We start from the raw sequence: 20,644 nt of genomic DNA, 5'->3' as shown, positions 1-20,644 counted from the left end.
AATACAGTATGAGCTGACCCCACAGTTGGGAAATTAATTTGCATTGTTGCTGGTGGAGTTCCCACTCATGTCAGTCCAAGAGTTGTCAACTAAGTGTGTCTGCCTGATCACTGGCAGGTGTTCCGTGCCGATATCAACTTGCTAAACAATGGTCCTGTCCCATTACTGTTGCATCTCTTCTGGGAGGTTGGGACTTTGTTCCCCCATGCTTAGCAATGTAAGACATTAACATGGTATTGTCCATCATAATGAGGACAGTTGACCTTCTAATCTTGGAAATGGTGGGGTGGGGCACTTGTAGTCCAAATCGTATGGCTTCGAGCTCCAGTTCTTTGATATGAAGCTTCTTTTCTATGTCTGATCAGAGGCCTCTGGTCGACAGATCTTTTAAGTGAGCCCCCCGGCCGTACATAGATGTAGTCATTGTTAATACTACTCTGTTTGATGTAGGCTGGAATAGAAGACCTGCCATGAGGTTTGCAGGGAATCTTCACCACAATAGTGTTTGTTTCAGATGTCTATTAACTCGTACTGTGCCATCCCATGAGCTGTCTATTGGTTTCCATTGAATGTCTTTAACCTCTTTTGGACAGGTCTCATACACAGCCTGCAAAAGGTAATAAGGTCTGTGCAGGATGACATCAGGCCTACTAGAGATCGGTACTGCTTGATCATGACTGATTGCCTTGTAAATAATGGCTTTGCTTTGACTTGAAGCTTCATAACACTCTCAAGACTTTTTCCCAATTGTGTGTCTAGTATCACTCCCAAGAACTGAATGTTGGTGTGCGATTCAAAAGAAGACTTCTCTGTGTTGAGAATGAAACCCAAATTTACACAAAACCCAATTTTTCGGATACCTCAAATTACAACATGTACTTGAAATCTATGGAATTAAATTAGCTACACATTTCTGGAATTTGGTCCTCTTGAGGCCAAGCAAACTACTGAGGTCCTGAGGAGAAAAGGAATATTGCAAATATATTGATCTTTAGTTTTCAGTTCCCATGGCTCCAATCTGAAACAGAGGGAAATGGGAGAACTTGACCTTGGTAAATTAGATGATGATGTTATTAAGTTTAAATACCTACACAGATACTATTATGATCCCTTACGGTTGTGGAAAATTGGGAACGTAACAAAACCTAATTATCATAGATGTGATTTTCCTCTTGGAACATACTTTCACATGATATGGCAATGTCACTGAGTGGTGTGGGATGAGTGCCAAGCTGGTGACATGTTGGGATGACACTGGTCTTAGGACACAGGGTGATGATTTTGGGAATTATGGAGCATTTCGGTGGCCCTCTGTGTACTTGTACTCTCACTGCATTTGGCCTCCTGCTTGCCAAGTGAGACTTTGCACACCACTGGCAGCAGATGGACCCTCCCGCTATGACGTCATGGAGTAGGAGCACAGATTTATGTGCTACAACAGAAGAACTGGTTCATAAAGACCCTGGCATGCAGATGAAACACTTCAAAATATGAAATCTATGGTGAAACTATTCAACTGGAATTGTCTTACATGGGTGCTATCTTTACTTTCTTTCTGATTTACCTGGTTGTCACCAGCATAGCTTTAATACTTCCACAGATGTGGCCCATGGCTTTCCGATTAATTGGATACATTACCATTGTGCCGGTGAGATTCGTATTAACTCTTTTCCATTAGGTTTTTTTGTTGAACTATAAAATCAATAAAAATATTTATAAAAAAAGAGAATGAGATCCAAATTGTGGACGAGAGTGATGCAGTCGATCGTAGAAACCTTTGTCTGTTCCTTTGATGGAACATTGACGAGCCAATCATCCAACTATGGATATGCTTGTAGTCCTGTCATATGAAGAAGACAATTACAGGTGCCAGGTACTTGGTAAATATCCAAAGTGCCAATGTAATGCCAAATGAAAGTGCCTTGAATTGACAGTGAAGCCCCACCACTGAAAAGGGGCTTTCTGCGGTCTAAAATTGAGCTCTATTGTCAAATTTCTTTCTTTATCAAAAAGGACGTGGACAAAAATCCCTGGTTTCTTTACAATCTGGGGACTACTTCTATTGCTAACTTGAGAAGGACAATGAGAATTTCCTATCGTAGCTCCCGCAAATGGAGATGATGTTCCTTTATGGATGGGCAGACAGGAGGTTTTTGCACAAATTGAATGGAAATTGGAATGTACTGTTGTATCCATTGGTCTTCCGTGGGGACAAAAAGAGACATTTGTCCTCCTACTTGCTGAGATTGAGATGGAAGGGGGCACCTGAAGAGAGTCAAGCCCTCTTCTGGTTGTTGTCATAGCATCATTGAGAGGAGCACTTTTTCTTTCCACACAGTCTGACTTATCCCTTTCTTTGGTTGCGGTTGGGGGTATATCGCTGGTCATAACCAGTTTGCTGTTGGGGATAGTATGGTCATCCCTGACCTCCATATTGACTGAAATCTCCCCTGTAGGCTTGGGATCTGCATACGTCACAAAATGTGAATGGGCTGGGTCATCTATATTGCAATAATCCTATGATTTTGCTACATCCGTATCTACCTTAATGCTTTGGAAGGCCTCATGTATATATTTCCCATGAGTCCATCCAATGGCATGTCAAGGATCTTTGTGTTTACCTCTGGACAGAAAGCTATGGTCCTAAGCCATCCCGGCCTCCTCAAAACAGCTGTATCTGCTAGCTGATGTAAATCTGCGTTCAATACAGCCATTTTTGCATCTATAATGACTGTTGATGTTATGTCTTCTTATTTAAGAAGAGCCTTCACAGCTTCTTTTTTGTACTCTTGTCCTATGTGTTGAGTTCAAGTAGTGGCGAGATATTGTACCACAATTGAGGATCATAATGCCCCAAGATTGCTAAAATATATGCAGCTTTAAAGGATGTTGCTGACACAGAACTTATCCTGTGGCCTAAATTGACTATCAGTCTACTATCTCTGTCTGGAGGAGTAGACCATAGTGTGATCAGATTCTTTGATCTTTGTTGGGTTGCTAATGTAATGACCGAGTCTGGCTTTGGTTGGCCAGTAAGGTAGGCTGGGCGTATCTGGCGCCCTATACTTTTTCTCTAGTGGTATCACTGCCGGGGCCATAGCCGGCATTTTCATATCAGTTTTACCCCTCCTAACCAGATGAAATCCATTAGAGGTATGGTTTTGATGGCCTTGCAAGGCTGCTCCTCAAAGTCATAAAGGATTCATTGCTTCTCTAAAAAAGTCATTGGTAAACTGAACTACTTGGTGGCTCTCTCTTTCAGTGCACACAAGTGTGCTATATCGTCTGGTGGAGAATCTGGTTGGGTGGGTGAATTATCATCTTCCTTAGTAATGACGTAGTCCTCCCATTCCTCATTACCTTGATCATCTCTTAACAGAAGTTGACCATCTTCCTCATTGAAATCTGAATACACAGAGACATTTAGGGCTTCTTCCCCAATGTTTCTAGGAGTTCTCGGGACAAGTGGATTGTTGATAACTCTGGTAAATGGTTCTTGTGGAGGTAGAGCTGGTGGTGGAGTTGTAGGTGATAGAGAAGGAGGTACAGTAGGTACAGCTGGCACCATGATTTGAGTAGGCGTAGACTCGCCCTTAGAGTGCTGAGGCAGCAATCTCTGAAAGGTGTCTATCATCTGCTGAAAAGTTGATAAAAATGCTACTGGCAACTGTAAAATTTCAGGTTTGCTCATGTAACGAGGAAGTACATAGGAACATACACTGGTCAGTGTGGGACCCTGTGGTTGATACACATACTCCTGAAAAGGTTCCTCATTGTATTTTAATTCCTCAAATTAAGGCAAGTAACACACATCCAGATGAGTAAGACTGTAAGCATTGTTTGACAGATCGCTGAAATTCTCCTGTACTATTAAATCTAGTATTCGAGTAGGTAAACTAGCTGTTACATTGATGGGAGAAAAGAAAGGTGCAGGAAAAGCTATTGTCGACATTGTCGAGCTCTATGGTGTCTTAGTTGATGGTGAGGATGAAAACGGTGCTATTATGGAGGCAGGCAACATCGATGGTACTGGCACAGAAGGAGTGACACCCTTGTAGTGGTCGTTAAGTGCTGTCAATGCCACTGTTGCGTCAAGGTTTTTTTCCATGGTTGTCATCGACGATGGGGGTTTGCGTCAATGGTGAAGGACTTTTCTTTTTGAATGATGGTTGGTCCTCATAGAAATTACATTTATGTGCAGGATTTGTGCGCAAACTCCTCGCCTAAAGTGTTTTTCAGAAGAAACTCCAGTATTTTTCTGTAAGGATGTTTCTGCAAGTGTTTTAGAAAACATGTCCAGCTTGGGAACCCCTACATTCCTCCTCCTTTTTTGTGATACCTCTGTAAAGTACTTAGTGGGACACTTTTGATGCAATCATATTTGGTTGTAATCTCCAACAGATATTGAGCCAACTTTCTCTTCCTGCCCTTCGAGGTCTAAGAAGGAAAAGCCCTACATATATCACAGCACATACGCTTATGAGTAGGATAAAGGTGAATACATTGTTCGCACACATCCCCTGCATAAACAGAACTAGATCAGGAGGATGAGCCTTCTCTTATATCACTCCTAAAGTGTGGAATGACCTCGCACTCCAAATCAGAGCCTCATCCTCTCTTGAATTTTGCAAGAAGTGTGAAGACCTGACTTTTCAATTAACCAACCTACCCAAGGCTACGCACACACACCAGCTCAGCATCAGGATACCCTTGCAAGTGATAGTGGACATTATACATACACATAATAAAATAATAATAATGTGGATCAACAGTATAAAGCTTTTTCTGTCCACAGGTAGAACAAGATTTCAATATAGATGTTTTCTCTCTGTTAATCATGATGACAGAAAAAAGGGTCCCATTAGTAAGAAAAAAGGAGTTTACCTTAAAAAGCAACTTGCAGTACTCTGAAAGCTAAGAGTATGGCGGGTTCAGTCCCAAGGTAGATCAGAAAAAGTAACAAGATAAGTTCACTGAGAGGTTAGAGCAGAGATCTCCTTTGGGACTTCCTCACACATAATGTGCAGGGAGGTACAAATTCGAGCTATGGCCTCTAGAGCGAGTAGAAGAATCAGCTTCTAACTCATTGGCTGAAGCTTGGGTTGCTTCAAATGAGGTAGATGTTCTACTAATAAATCACGGTTCTTGAGGCCTATGGCCATTTTAACACTGTTTAGTGTTCGTTAAGATTACTGGGAATTCCCAGACTGATGATAGAGAATGATTCAAGTGTGTGGATATATGAGATCCAAATATGGAGAATGTGATGTACAGGACATGTGCCATGACCTACAGGGACGCCAAGCATACTGTGTTTTGTAAAGTTATAGTGTGACCAGGTCTTTTTCTCTATGTCAGTGACAGCACAGTCTACTGGCATCTAATGAGCAAAGTTCCTTTGTTATGTGAAACCCAGGCCCTTACGCGGACATTCCCTGGTCATGTCGGGTATGGGTGTATGTCCACTACATCTGTAGACTATGTGTTATAAAAGTTTGACTTCTGAGGCCAGTGTGGAAGGTGACGAAAGCTTCTCCATTCAGGGGAAGTATATTGCTTGCACCCCTGTACTGGATGGTAGAGACCTAGGCACTTAAGTGATGAGGATGGAGACAGGGCAACCCTTAAAAATAAAGGCTGCTGAATAATTCTTTATAAGCACCGCAATTGGGCGGATGCTAGGGGGTGTAAAATGGGACTGTGATTGCAGTTGTTCAAGTTGAGGACATTTCTTAGCAGGGACTGTCCTTTTGTCTGTGTCCGATTACTGCTTCAGGAAGGTGATGGCAGGCAGGTGCAGAGTACTCACACCTCAATGTGCTCAAACTCCTCTCTGTGGCCAGACACATTGCTACCTGCTGTGACAATCATCACTCTGCACCATGGCTATATCCGCAGAGCAGTCTGAAAATGACATTTTAAAGAGAAATTCAAACTGGCTCTAAAGCCAGAGACAGTGGATCCATAGCCCACGTCTGGAAACTGTTTATTAAAGTGTGATGCAAATCCTTTATGATCAAGAGAGCCAGTGTTCCCCATAACACTTTGAGGACGTTCGAGTGACCAGTGTTGGTGTCTGCTTGATAGGTGACAGAACATCACCTGAAGTCTGCAGCTTATTGGAAAAGCTGGTGGACTACCTAAGTGCCTAGAAACATGCTTTCTTAGAGATGGCAAGAGAGTGCTTGGCCCTGCGGGAGGAGATACTGCCCAAGAGGAGAAGCCCAGCATGTTTTCAAGGTGTGGGGAACCCAGAAGCAGATCACTGTTGAAAGGAAGCAAAGCTGGTCCTCACCCAAAGTCTGGAGGGTCCTCTAGTCTTCCATTATATCTTCCACCATGAGTTGTACAAATTGATATTCAACAAGATGTCACCATGCAGGCCAGCATTCTCACCATCAACCCACAAACACCTAGTGATGCCGATGCCACCCAAACGATCTGGTACAACGACCTCCAGAGCTACAGCTGCCTATGACTAGCATCTGCCTATAGATGCCCCCTGGTTCACAACTGCTGAAGACAATCTCTTGCCTGAACTGGCCTCCATGGTCGCAACTGCTGAAGAGAAGCATCCACCTACATCAGTCCCAAGGGCCGCAACTGCAGAAGACGATTGTCTGCTGTGTTAGCCTGATCTCTGTGATTATGGAAAAACCTGCCAAGGGCTGTGTTCAATGCTTGCCATCCTGAAGGAGGCTATACATCTGCTTGTGGTCAACCTCACCAGCGCCGAAGCTCAAGAGTGTGAACACACTGATCACACTGGCCCAGATCTGGAGCTTGCCAGTGCCACAGAGCAGGTCATTGTGTATTTACTTTTTATTTAGAAATATTTTCAACTTTTGAAGAAAACTGTACCAACAACCTTTCCACAACATTTGCTCCTCAACAACAATCATCCATTCCTTGATCTTGGTATACCCTGTTGCTTTGTTCAGTTTGAATTCAGTGAAATAATTGAACACATCGGCATGTAAAGAGAAGGTGCTCACTTATTATTTTTATTCTGCCCAGAGCCTTTGCTCAGCAAAGGTTCTTTTAGCCTCCCTTGTGGAAGGGCAGTCCTAGAGCCTCTCACTATTAAAATGGATCAAAGACATGCCTGAGCACAGGTTATTCAAGCCCCCTCTCTGATGTGATAGATCCAGAGCCTCTCACCGGTTTAAAGGCTGCAGATTGTAGCTCTTTGCAGCAACATTTGGTTCTGTAGGGAGTGCAATATTTCTTTTTAAAAACCTCTTCCTCTCCTGTTTGACTAGGAGTTACCAAATAAATGGTACAGCACAAAAGGTTAACAGGTAAAAACACACAAACTGACACCTACAAAATGAAATTCAACACAGTATATTATCAATCATATATTGTGGAAAAATGCAGATAATGACATATCAAGACAACACACAGGGCTATTGTGTAACATATACAGTAGCGAAAAAATACAAGATTAACAAGGTGTATAAAAACTGAGAAACATTCAATACGAAAAGACATTACACAGTTTTACATAAAGTAAACAAATGACTCAGTAGGGTTTCCTTTGGAAACATATATATGTTCAAGCATATATCCTTACTGCTTGGAGGTGAAGTATGCCCCACAAGGCAACCTAACACCTATAAATATTGTCGCCATTTCGACCCATTAATATTGTGAGTTCCTATCAAACATCACCACAGGTCTTCATCAGGACTAAGAAACAGAAAAGCAGCCTGGATCAGGTGTAGGTAGCCTACTAATAGGCATCCAACAGTAAATGTTGTATCCACAGTTAAAAGGTCCTTTTGGTTTGTGGGAGTGGGGACCTTGTGCCCCTAGTAAGTCTTCCTCTGAGACGGTATGAAGTTACAGTCAATGCAGGAGCAGAGCCTGTGATTAGACACCCATGAGGGTATGGCGTAATGGCCAATAGCTCAGAGATCCGAAGCAGATTCTCTTATCGGGTGCTAAAGGGAGAATAAATTGAGCCTCAAAGGATCGGAAAGCAAATGAACTGATTGTAGCTTAGCACAGATCCCCTTAGCCTCCACTGTGCTGGGACATGTCTTTGTGTCTCTCACCCATCTGATAGCTGCAGTTTCCAGATGAGTAGTGGATATTTTAGATTCCTTCTGATGGGACAAATCCCAGACCCTCTCACTCACTTAAGGCTCAAGGTCCCAGCTGAGCACCAATCTAGTTAGGCTCCCCTGAGTCAGGAAAGATCCCAGAGCCTTTCACTCTTTTGAACCTATCACCCAATTATTGGCAGAATGTCTCATGTGACTGAAGGTACTGTTAGCCTTTCTTGTAGTAGGACAGATCTCAGAGCTTCTCACATTTAAAGAATCCTCACCGTGTAGGTCTTGGCTTCCAGCGGTGAGAAGATCCACTCCACGTGAGCGGTCATGCCTGGCAGGATCTCCCCTTGTGGATTCAGACACTGGAATATGGGATGCTGGAAGTTGCTCTCCTGCACGTCCCTTAGATGGTCCAGCTGAATCTCATATATCACGGGTATGGAACCTCCATTGTACAGCTCGTAGATCTGCAATGAAAGCAAGCAGCCATAGTTAATTGGGAATCAGTGACAGGAAAGGACATGCCAGAATGAAAAAGCCGGTTAGGCTGAAATTACTTTATACCTCATGAGATAAAATAATAGTAATGAAAAAGGTTAGGAGTATAATGCCCTCAGTTTTTATTAATTGGACCCACCTAACAAATGTTAGGTGGTATCACCTTCAAAACTGATCTATTAGAGAGCATTATATTGCTCTTAAGGTATGTCCGCTTTTAAGGTAGCCAAAGTAGATATATTTGCCCGTAACTAATTTAAGTGCAAATCATCTGCATACTCAGTGGTTGCCCTAAAAACGTTGTATGAACCCAAAATACGTTGACTTATGCTGAGTTAGTGGATCTATATGGTAGGGTGGGGGTAATTAAGTTAGAAATCCAAAGAACCCGTTTGGAGTATTTAAAAAAAAAATGTTTCACACACTCTTAGTTTTACAGCATTGCCAAGGTCACTTTTGTTTCCATTTGTCTGTCTTATTAGGTCTTTATATGTTCATTTCAATTGTGTTTGCATTGGTTCCTATTAATGTAGTTCAACTGTTTTAAGGTTAATTGGCAATTGTTTTGTTTGGCAAATAAATTCAATTTACAATTCTTTACTGTGAATTACTGCTTTTTAGTTTTGCAGTAATGCTTATTTGTGAATGATTGCCTCAAACTTGTCCCACCAAATACCAATCTCATATAACTTGTTAGGCCTAATTCACGAAGCTAAATATACACGTGTAGATTTACTTACATGTATACGTAGTACTACACCTAGGTGTAAGTCTACAGTTTTTTCCAAGTAACCATTTCTGAGTAAACACCTAGGTTAAGATGTGCATGTCTCCACTCCTTCAGTTCAGGCAGTAGAGCCTCCTACAGCATAAATGATGACTGTGAGTTTATTAGTAATTTTATGACCTATTTTTACCTACCACCTACTTGACGGACATGTCTGCTATTGGGGCAGAGTCCTCCACATGTGGGGCAGAACCGCCGACCATGGAGATGGAGATCATCGAATAGAAGGGAATACTATATCTATTACCCAAATCGCACACACCAGACACTCATTTACTTAAAAACACATAAATGCCAAATACAACCTAGGCTATGACTTTTTCCTCTTGGATTACATGATCCTGCAGCCACTAGGAGCCACAGTCTGCCTCCAGGATGAGGACAACTCTGAAGAGCAAGACAACATTTACTGATGAGGATACAGACTTGGTGGTAAAACCTGTAGTGAAACACTGCAAAACCCTACTTAGGTTGCCTTAATACGAGCTTAGTGGAGTATAGATGGTAGCCTTGTAGGAGGAAGTGATAGGCTGTCAATGCATTAGGGGATGAGGCATGCATAGTGAGGGATTTAAGGAAGTAATGGCAGGATAAGAGGAGGTAGTTGATAGAAACTTCATTTAGGATAGAGCTGGCCTAAGCCCTTCCTGGAGGCATGCCTGGATCCTGTCTACATCTCTTCCTCCTCGAGGAAGATGTCCTTTCCATAATGCACCATCACCTATGTTTTGGGCTGTCTATTGCAGACAGCTCTATTGTCACAGCTGGTAAGATTTGAACCCTCCCTCTGTCCCTACAGCAAATTCTACAACCACTCAATCAACTCTGTATTTCCTCCAAAAGTAAACTTCACATACTTGTTTGTCAAACACACACTCTATACGTTTATGTGTATATTTATGTCATATGATATTCTTGTCCTCTCATACAGTAAGTATTACATGTAAACTGCAACAGCTGGGGAAGGCATACTTTCTAATGCGCAGTGCAACACACAGGGCCAACTTCTAAACTTAACTCGATAATGCACACATGTATGTGAATATGCTTTCAATGTCACTACCACATTACAAGAAATTTCTATAACTTTGTGTTGTACTCTTACATTTTTGTTTAAATTGGTGTTTTATTTTGAAAACAACTATATTTAACTATCACTAGGATATTTAAATTTTTTATATTATGCGCTTGCACTTTTTATTGTTATCCACTTTAAAAACTCTATGTGGTTGTCCCTGCCCTCACCTAACTCCACCTTTATTTCTGCCCTAAGATGTGAAGGTCTACAAAGAGCAGACATATGGTAGAGAATGGTTACTATAAAATATACTCCTTTGGGTGTGAGGGAACACCATTTGGAGCAAGGTCTGCTCAAAGGTGTGATGTTGTCCATCACACCAACATGTGACCTTTTTCGGTTATGGGATGTGAACTTCATTTTGACCTTATTCCAGAACTGGCTGGTTGGCCAGTGGTGACCTTAGAAGGATACTCTTGACAAAGCTAGCAAGTCTCTTGTGTCAGATATCCTGTTAAGCAATACTGAATTTGAGGGCAATAAATCTGTATGGTAGTTTTTACTTCTCATGAAGTCCCCTTAAGTATAGCATAGAGGCCTAACATGGCTATCAGATCAGTATTGTATTCCTGCTTTTCGGGACATCCAGACGTGTGTGTGTGTTTAAAGGCCTTCACTTAGGCAATAAGAGTCGAGACCTAGGTCTTCCAGACAGATTTTATAATCTCTCTGAGAACACATTTAGGCCCAGTTTCCTCTCTCAGTATTTCTTCTGATGGAGGATAAGTAAAGCTGGTCATCTCTTTTTTCTTTTCCTGGTAATTTTAATAAGAAGCTCGCATTATGGTAGATGAGTCTTGGTGAGATCTTTGAAAGGAATTAAGTCTATCTTCTTCTGTGCAAAGAAATACGGGTTTCCTTCAGGCTCGCACATAGCACTTTGACTCGACTGGTGATCTTCGGGTATGTATTGTTAGTAGTAGTATAGTACAATGGGTTTACAGCCCGAATGGCTAGCTGACTGCCAACGTTTTTATATCCCAGTGGGCGAACAGAGTGGAAATACTTTTATATGGCAATGCCTAGTAGACGCTCGCACATAGCACTTTGACTCGACTGGTGATCTTCGGGTATGTATTGTTAGTAGTAGTATGGTACAATGGGTTTACAGCCCGAATGGCTAGCTGACTGCCAACGTTTTTATATCCCAGTGGGCGAACAGAGTGGAAATACTTTTATATGGCAATGCCTAGTAGACTGCCAATGCATTCACATCACACTGGCCTCGTAGCCTGCCAATAAGTTAACCTCACACTGGCCTAGCAGACTGCCAATGTGTTTACATCACACCGAACTGGCAGACTGTCAATGTATATACATCACACTGGCCTAGCAGACTGCCAATGTGTTTACATCACACCGAACTAGCAGACTGTCAATGTATATACATCACACCAAACTAGCAGACTGTCAATGTATATACATCACACTGGCCTAGCAGACTGCCAATGTGTTTATATCACACCGAACTAGCAGACTGTCAATGTATATACATCACACTGGCCTAGCAGACTGCCAATGTGTTTACATTACACCGAACTAGCAGACTGTCAATGTATATACATTACACCAAACTAACAGACTGTCAATGTATATACATCACACTGGCCTAGCAGACTGCCAATGTGTTTACATCACACCAAACTAGCAGACTGTCAATGTATATACATCACACTGGCCTAGCAGACTGCCAATGTGTTTACATCACACCGAACTAGCAGTCTGCTATTTGTTTGCATCACACTGGCGTAGCAGACTGCCAATGTGTTTACATCACACTGGCGAACCAGACTGCCAATGTGTTTACAACACACTGTCCTGGCAGACTGTCGATGCATTTACCTCATGCTGGCTTAGCACATTGTCAATGTTTTTATATCACACTGGCCTAGCATTCTGCAAGTATTTGTATCACAATGGCGTAACACAGACTGCTAATATGTTTACGTCACACTAGCCTTGAAGACTGCCAATGCATATACATCACACTGGCCTAGCAGACTGCCAATGCATATACATCACACTATCCTAGCAGACTGCCAATGTGTTTACATCACACTGGCCTAGCAGACTGCCAATGAGTTTACATCACACCAACCTAGCAGACTGCCAATGCATATACATCACACTATCCTAGCAGACTGCCAATGCATATACATCACACTATCCTAGCAAACCGCCAATGTGTTTACATCACACTGGCCTAGCAGACTGCAAATGCGTTTACATCACACCAACTTAGCAGACTGCTCTTCATTTACATCACTCTGGCCTAGCAGACTGCCAATGAGTTTACATCACACCAACTTAGCAGACTGCTATTCATTTACATCACACCAACCTAGAAGACTGCCAATGCATATACATCACACTATCCGAGCAGACTGCCAATGCATATACATCACACTATCCTAGCAGACTGCCAATGTGTTTACATCACACTGGCCTAGCAGACTGCTATTCATTTACATCACACAATCCTAGCAGACTGCCAATGCGTTTACATCACACTGGCGAACCAGACTGCCAATGTGTTTACAACACACTGTCCTGGCAGACTGTCGATGCATTTACCTCATGCTGGCTTAGCACATTGTCAATGTTTTTATATCACACTGGCCTAGCATTCTGCAAGTATTTGTATCACAATGGCGTAACACAGACTGCTAATATGTTTACGTCACACTAGCCTTGAAGACTGCCAATGCATATACATCACACTGGCCTAGCAGACTGCCAATGCATATACATCACACTATCCTAGCAGACTGCCAATGTGTTTACATCACACTGGCCTAGCAGACTGCCAATGAGTTTACATCACACCAACCTAGCAGACTGCCAATGCATATACATCACACTATCCTAGCAGACTGCCAATGCATATACATCACACTATCCTAGCAAACCGCCAATGTGTTTACATCACACTGGCCTAGCAGACTGCAAATGCGTTTACATCACACCAACTTAGCAGACTGCTCTTCATTTACATCACTCTGGCCTAGCAGACTGCCAATGAGTTTACATCACACCAACTTAGCAGACTGCTATTCATTTACATCACACCAACCTAGAAGACTGCCAATGCATATACATCACACTATCCGAGCAGACTGCCAATGCATATACATCACACTATCCTAGCAGACTGCCAATGTGTTTACATCACACTGGCCTAGCAGACTGCTATTCATTTACATCACACAATCCTAGCAGACTGCCAATGCGTTTACATCACACTGGCCTAGCAGACTGCCAATGAGTTTACATCACACCAACCTAGCAGACTGCTATTCATTTACATCACACCAACCTAGCAGACTGCCAATGCATATACATCACACTATCCTAGCAGACTGTCAATGCGTTTACATCACACTGGCCTAGCAGACTGCCAATGCGTTACATCACACCAACTTATGGAGAAGTGGAGAAGTGTGGCTCAGGGGTTAGAGGCAGCAGACCCGGAAGCTGAGATCGGTCCTGGACCAGGGTTCAATTCCCCGCCTCGGCGGGTCTTGGGCTAAAAATTCTACGGACTCGATAATTCTCGCCCCGGTGCCTCCTCGACTCACGGGTTCACACACTGCGACTCTGGGCAATAGCTTGCTTAATCTCCACAACAGCCCCTCGCGGCGGGATGCCTGACTTTCACCTTGTGGATACCCTGCTATCTCACAGGGGAATACCAGGAAGGGTTCCCTAAGCAAGCGCCGGGAAACCCACTGCGGGTAGCTGTGCGCTATATAAGCTCAACTACATTTACATTTTAGCAGACTGCTCTTCATTTACATCACACTGGCCTAGCAGACTGCCAATGAGTTTACATCACACCAACCTAGCAGACTGCTATTCATTTATATGACACTGGCCTAGTAGACTGCCAATGCATATACATCACACTATCCTAGCAGACTGCCAATGCGTTTACATCACACCAACTTAGCAGACTGCTCTTCATTTACATCACACTGGCCTAGCAGACTGCCAATGAGTTTACATCACACCAACCTAGCAGACTGCTATTCATTTACATGACACTGGCCTAGCAGACTGCCAATGCATATACATCACACTATCCTAGCAGACTGCCAATGCGTTTACATCACACCAACTTAGCAGACTGCTCTTCATTTACATCACACTGGCCTAGCAGACTGCCAATGCGTTTACATCACACCAACTTAGCAGACTGCTCTTCATTTACATCACACTGGCTTAGCAGACTGTCAATGCTTTTACAGCACACTGGCCTGGCAGATTACCAAAGCGTTTACATCATGCTGGCTTAGCAAATTGCCAAAGTTTTTATATCACACTTGCCTAGCATTCTGCAAGTAAGTATAAATCACAATGGCGTAAAAGACTGTCAGTGTGTTAACATCACATGGCTTAGCAGGCTGCCAATGTCTTTATGCCACACGGGCCAACCAGACTGCCAGTAAGTATATATCACAATGATATACAAGTGGTATACAAAATGCCAGTGGAAAAAGCGTTGGAGTATATAAACATAACTCTGCAAGCACTCATTTTGGACACTTAACCTTTTTAATTAAAACCTGGATTAGTTTTAGGCAGACACTATTTTATTTCTTATATGGGTAGACCTTGGACACTATGCACTTTAAATTGATCCTATTTTGCGCAATTTGCCCATGTTTGCAGTTGTACATTGGCATTTTGCTCAATGATCTTTTCTTTTTAAAAGTGTCTTTTTATACATTTTTTTATGAATGTACCTTAATGTAATGGTTTTAATTAATTGTGCAAGTTAATAAACTAAACTAAAATGAAACAATGGTCTAGCAATCTCCAACGAGTTTAACATGACAACAGGATAGATGACTGCCAATGTCTTTATATGTCAAAGAGCCAGAAACCTAACAATGCGTTTATATCCCACTGAAGTGCCTTTACATCACAAGGGACCTCACTACTGGCAATAGTTGATCACAATTGACTAGCAAATAGCCATACTGATACCAAGATAAAAATGAGTTACCCTAGGTTGTATGTGGAATGTTTTTATTTAGTCTGGTTAAGGGACAACATGGTGGAGAAGAGGATGATTGGCACTAGTATGCTACGTATAGTGATGGATGTGATGTCCAATTGTCAACATGTAGGATTGCCATAAAATCCAATCATTTGGCTGCGGAAATCACACACAGAACGTATACGTGTAGAAGCTGATATGTTGTTTTGATGGTGCTTTTGAGATATTCTTTCACAATCACAGCACTCCCTTCACTCCTATCACTCTCACACTATTTACAATCGATAATATGAACTTTCAGATTTCCTCTAACAATTTAGTGTTAGGAACAAAAAACCTTGTTAGTACATGAAGTAAACTAATGGGCCACTTATTTAGCACAACACATGATACAGGCGTTGCTGTGCAGTGAGCAGAATCTGTGACAAGGTGTGCATGTAGTCAGTCATTCAAAGGATGAATTGAGGATTATGGGGAATAAAAGCATGACTTAGGAGGCTGATTCACAATAACTTGTTCCCAAAGGTCTCTCAAGAAATACTAACTTTATGTGGCTCGTTCTTCACCTACAGAGACACAATCTGGTGTTCTTAATCAAACTGAATGAAACTGATAATCACATTTCCCATTGTGTAACATATTTAAGGCTTCCTGAAAAATACAGACAGAAAAACATTTACTTTCCTGTCTGTATTTATTTTTAAATGTGGAGAAAAACGGAAATCGGATTCTGTTTGTCTGATTCTAAATGCTGTTATTCTTGACTGCTTGGCCAACATCTGTGCGGATTGACAAGTAAGGGGTTAGAAAAAGAAAGGAATTTTAGTAAAGAGTCTTAAAGTACAGTAAACATGCACAACCTTGATACTAAAATGTTCATGTTTTCATAAACGTGCATTGATTTATCGTCTCTTGGTGTTCCCTTCATTGAAACCTATCAGACGTTCAAGCACGTAAGCATATTTTTTCAAAGAAGATGCATCCACATCACTGGTTGAGGGGGCACCCACCATGCTCTTTGAACCCCAATTCTGTCTGACCAGGTAGTCAAAGCGCTTCGCAAAAGTAAACACTCTCCCTGATTTATAATCATTTTCATCGCGCCTTAGCTTCCTGGCCTTCCTACGCCTAATATCTGCTTGTAAATTACTAAAATAGTCATCTAAGATTGTATAATTCTTAATTGTAGCCTCTGGGAGATTCAACTCCTTTACCTCATCTTCTAGTTTCTGTATCTCTACTAGAAGTTGAAATCATGGGGTGAGTAGTTCTGGCTATGCATATTCAATTACTCCGTTAGCATTAATAGTGTATATGTTACATTTTGGGTATATTTTGGTATTATAGGAACGATTGATGAGTAGCTGATTGTGACATTACTGAGGATTACAGAATTACGGCGTGGGATAGCGTACATACGGTACATACCATGCACATCAGTTATTTATATTTAGTCTAACGGAGTCACAGCATCTTGATTGGTTTTGTGGGGGATATATATTCTTTTAGTAAAATCAGTGTATTATTATTACAGGATATTGATTGTGAGAATATTTTGTGGAACAACAGAGGATTTTCTGTTGTGATTATATAGGACAGGTGATTACTCTATCTGATACTTGTTTTCAATTTACTTTCTGCCCTTAGTAATTACTCTTGAGAGTGATGAAGGCGTTTTTTATTTTATAATTGCTTTCACATACTTTGGTGACTTTTGGAATTGGCTTTATCCTTTGTTTGTTCTTTTCATTCACGGGATTCCATTAGTATTAAATTGTTCATGAATGATTTATGTGGTAATAATGAATTTATGGTAACCCTCAAAAAAGATGTATAGCATTTATATATTATCTGTTTGGGTTGCAGCCCTGAGGAAGTCATTGTGCTTAACATGAGCACGACGAAAGACGTGTTGGCTGCGTTTTGAAGAAAACAGTGGATGAATAAAATCTAACTGGAATACAAGGATTGTATTGACTGGATCAATATAAAGACTGGAATATATTTGTCTTCCTGCAAATCTGAAGAATTTGATGCTTCTGAATAGAAATGTATTTTATAAATGGGTTTTGAGTGCTCAGGGAGAACCTTTGTAGCTTTTGTAACAGTTCTACGTGTGTGGATCTGAGTGAGTATGTATCTTCACCCTTAGGAGCACCGTGGGTGATAATTTTGTGTAACTTTCCCTTACTTGAGCTGAGCGCCTTATCTAACTGGTTACCAATTGTGTTTGTTATGAAAGCATATTTATCGTTAACATAAATGTAAAAATATACTAGTTTCAACTTCATTTTTTCACAAAACCCAAAATAAATATGGATAAGTACAGATAACATTAGCAGAAAATAAATATGGATAAATACAGACGGAAGTGTCAGAAAACATAAATACCATAAAACAGGGGGCCCTAATCATAATGTCCATGAATTGTTCAATACAGCTTTTGTATCCCCCACTAAAGATGCTAAATGCTTTCCTTGCAGCCATCTGTCCCAGGCAGGTGATTCTGCACCTATGACGCGAGCACTCACCTGTCTGGGGGGGCTGGCTGTGCCAATGGCCACTGGAGTGAACTGGTGCTTCGTGGAGGTAAAATGGACGTATCTGCGTTCCTTCTCCACTGTCACACCAATGAAGTTCAGCTGTGAGGGAGACAGGAGGAAAGGCAGAGCAGGCGTAAATTCATTCTTCGATTCTTAACAACTTCACCACAAAAAGTCCTAGTCTGGTTTACCCATCAGTTGCCTGTAAACCTAGCAGTGCCACTCAAGAGGAATCTTGAGTGAGGGTTCAGGTGTAGGATAAACCACAATTGTTCACTTTTGATTTCTTGCAAAACCTCCTTCAAGTTACAAATGATCAGCACTTGGCCCCAGTGTGCAAGAATCAGTGCTAGCTTAACAATATTCCATCTGTTCAGGGTGATCATAGATAAATAATGTACAGGAAAATGTTCTGGTTGTGGTTCTGCCTTTTTCATAAGATAAAACAGGCCTTCTTACCAGAACCTCCCGACCGTAAGACACCTTCAGCAAGACTGGGAGGCGATCAGTGCCAACAAAATCATGCCTACAAGACAAGAGAGGGGTAGAAATGAGTACCATGACAGACCAGCATCTCAACATTAAGGGTCACGCGATCACAGACTACGGCCCTTCCGCCATCCCGGCGCACTCGCCTCCTCTGGGAATCCCTTATAGACAGCACATTGCTGTGCCCCCCACATGGCAAATCTTCCTCAGGCATGATCGAAACATCGTCGACTAATAGTACACGGCAAACACTTTCCAATTTGCTATTTAGGTGAAACAGTGTCATTCTTCATTTTGGCTTGTTGTATCTTCTGTATAGTTCGCAAGCTTATCCCCCCAGTGTGAGTTTCTGTTTCTGTAATATGTTGTATATTTTGCGTTGGACGCAGGACTGTGTCACACTTTATTTTGTGTTTCAAACTGAAAGCATCATTAAAATAATTCTGTCCATCTGGACAGCTACAATATAGTACTGATTCTGTGTCTATATTTACTCAGTTTCTATGTATTCTCCCTGTCAGGGACAATTGTGTTTGTAACTTACTAAATACCCAAGGTTCCTGACAACTACAATTGGGTCCCCTTGTCCTTATTAACACACTTATGTAAGTGGGCACCCTGCAACAATCCAGGAGACCCTTATGGTGATTTAAGAGGTCTTAGACAACCATAGAAAGCTCTCTAATTCTTTCCTTACCTTCTCTGATGCACAATCACTTTATCATTTACCAAAATCTTTTTCTAATCAAATATAATTTGTTGATCAAACATCTAACAAGTTCTATATCTCTTTTATCCTCTACACTACACTCTTTATTACCTCATCGCAACATTCTTCCCATTTTAAGTGGCCAAGCTAGTGCATCATCCATTTACAAATTCCTTACTACACCTACTGTACACAGATCTAAAACCCACACGGAGCTTCAATGGGAATCTGAGTTCCACTCCTCATGGCCTAATATTTTTTGGGCTAAATTATGGTTGAAACTCCGCAAAATCAGCCAGCAACACTCAAACACTTTTCTTTATATATAACTAGCAGCCCGTCCCGACGTTGTCCGGGTATGAATTGCTGCCGGCCAGTAGTATATTGTTTTGTAGGATTTCGTTTTGATTGCATTTCTTATCTTTGACAGGCCTGTGAAACGCTCCGATTCACAGTGCACTGCTGATGCACTTAAGAGTGCGCATTCAGTAGTGTGTGAACTCGAGTTTCCCTACTTTATTTTTCCTTGCAATATTATATAGCGCAAACTCGACAACATGGCATGAGCACAATTTACATTACAGAAGAACACATTCATTTGTGGTAGGCACGGGGAGACAAAGCGATTTGCCTGGAATCACAGGATGTTGAGCTGATGCCGAGATTCAAACGTAGCTCCCCAGCTCTAAAGTTCGCAATTCTAGAACTTGTGGCGGGAGGTATGTCTAAAAGTGTCTGTCGGTGCTGGCCATCAATGAGAGAGACCTGTGCATTTTTCAAATCGGTGGAGAAAAAATATTAGTATGTTGCTGGAGATGTGGGCTGCCGTGCCACCAATCTACTTACCGTGGAGGGTAAACACCCATTATTCCGCAACTTTCTTTCCGCATACCATCACTCCGCATACTTTCATTACGAAAGTACCATGACTCCGCAATGCCATTATAACGCATGGCATTACATTTTATATGCTTTTACCACGCATACATTTACAACGAAATTCGTTGCAAATGCATGAATGGTAAAAGCATGTTTTTTTTAAATGTTTGGATAAGGTAAGTATGGGTATAGGGGTATATGTTTTGGGGTGTTTGGGTATTTTAAGGGTTCACATATAGCTTTGGGTTATGTGGTACAGGGGTAGTTTTAGGGTTTAGGGATAGGTATGGGTTTTGGGGTACAGGGGTATTTTTAGGGTTCAGGGCTAGGTTTGGGTTTTGGGGTATAGGGGTATTTTTAGGGTTCAGGGGTAGGTTTGGGTTTTGGGGTGCAGGGGTATTTTAAGGGTTCAGGGATAGGTTTGGGTTTTGGGTCACGGTTATTTTTATGGTTCAGGGCTAGGTTCGGGTTTTGGGGTACAGGGGTATTTTTATGGTTATGGGGTAGGTTTGGGTTTTGGGGTACATGGGTATTTTAAGGGTTCAGGGCTAGGTTTGGGTTGTGGGGTACAGGGGTATTTTAGGGTTCAGGGCTAGGTT

At 41.8% G+C, this 20,644-nt stretch overlaps 1 protein-coding gene across 1 annotated transcript in view; it reads right to left on the bottom strand.

Moving 5' to 3' along the window:
- Nucleotides 1–20,644, bottom strand: part of CFAP65 (cilia and flagella associated protein 65) — a 621,863-nt gene that overhangs the window by 153,692 nt on the left and 447,527 nt on the right. Inside the window, exons 21-23 of the mRNA XM_078679214.1 lie at nt 18,428–18,494; nt 17,957–18,067; nt 8,336–8,527 (exon numbers count right to left, since the gene is read on the bottom strand). Coding sequence (XP_078535340.1) covers nt 8,336–8,527; nt 17,957–18,067; nt 18,428–18,494 — 370 coding nt within the window. The remainder of the gene's footprint in view (nt 1–8,335; nt 8,528–17,956; nt 18,068–18,427; nt 18,495–20,644) is intronic.

Source organism: Lissotriton helveticus, chromosome 3_1 (assembly GCF_964261635.1).
Source record: "Lissotriton helveticus chromosome 3_1, aLisHel1.1, whole genome shotgun sequence".
Lineage (NCBI taxonomy): Eukaryota > Metazoa > Chordata > Amphibia > Caudata > Salamandridae > Lissotriton > Lissotriton helveticus.
This window is presented reverse-complemented; position numbering and strand designations above follow the sequence as displayed.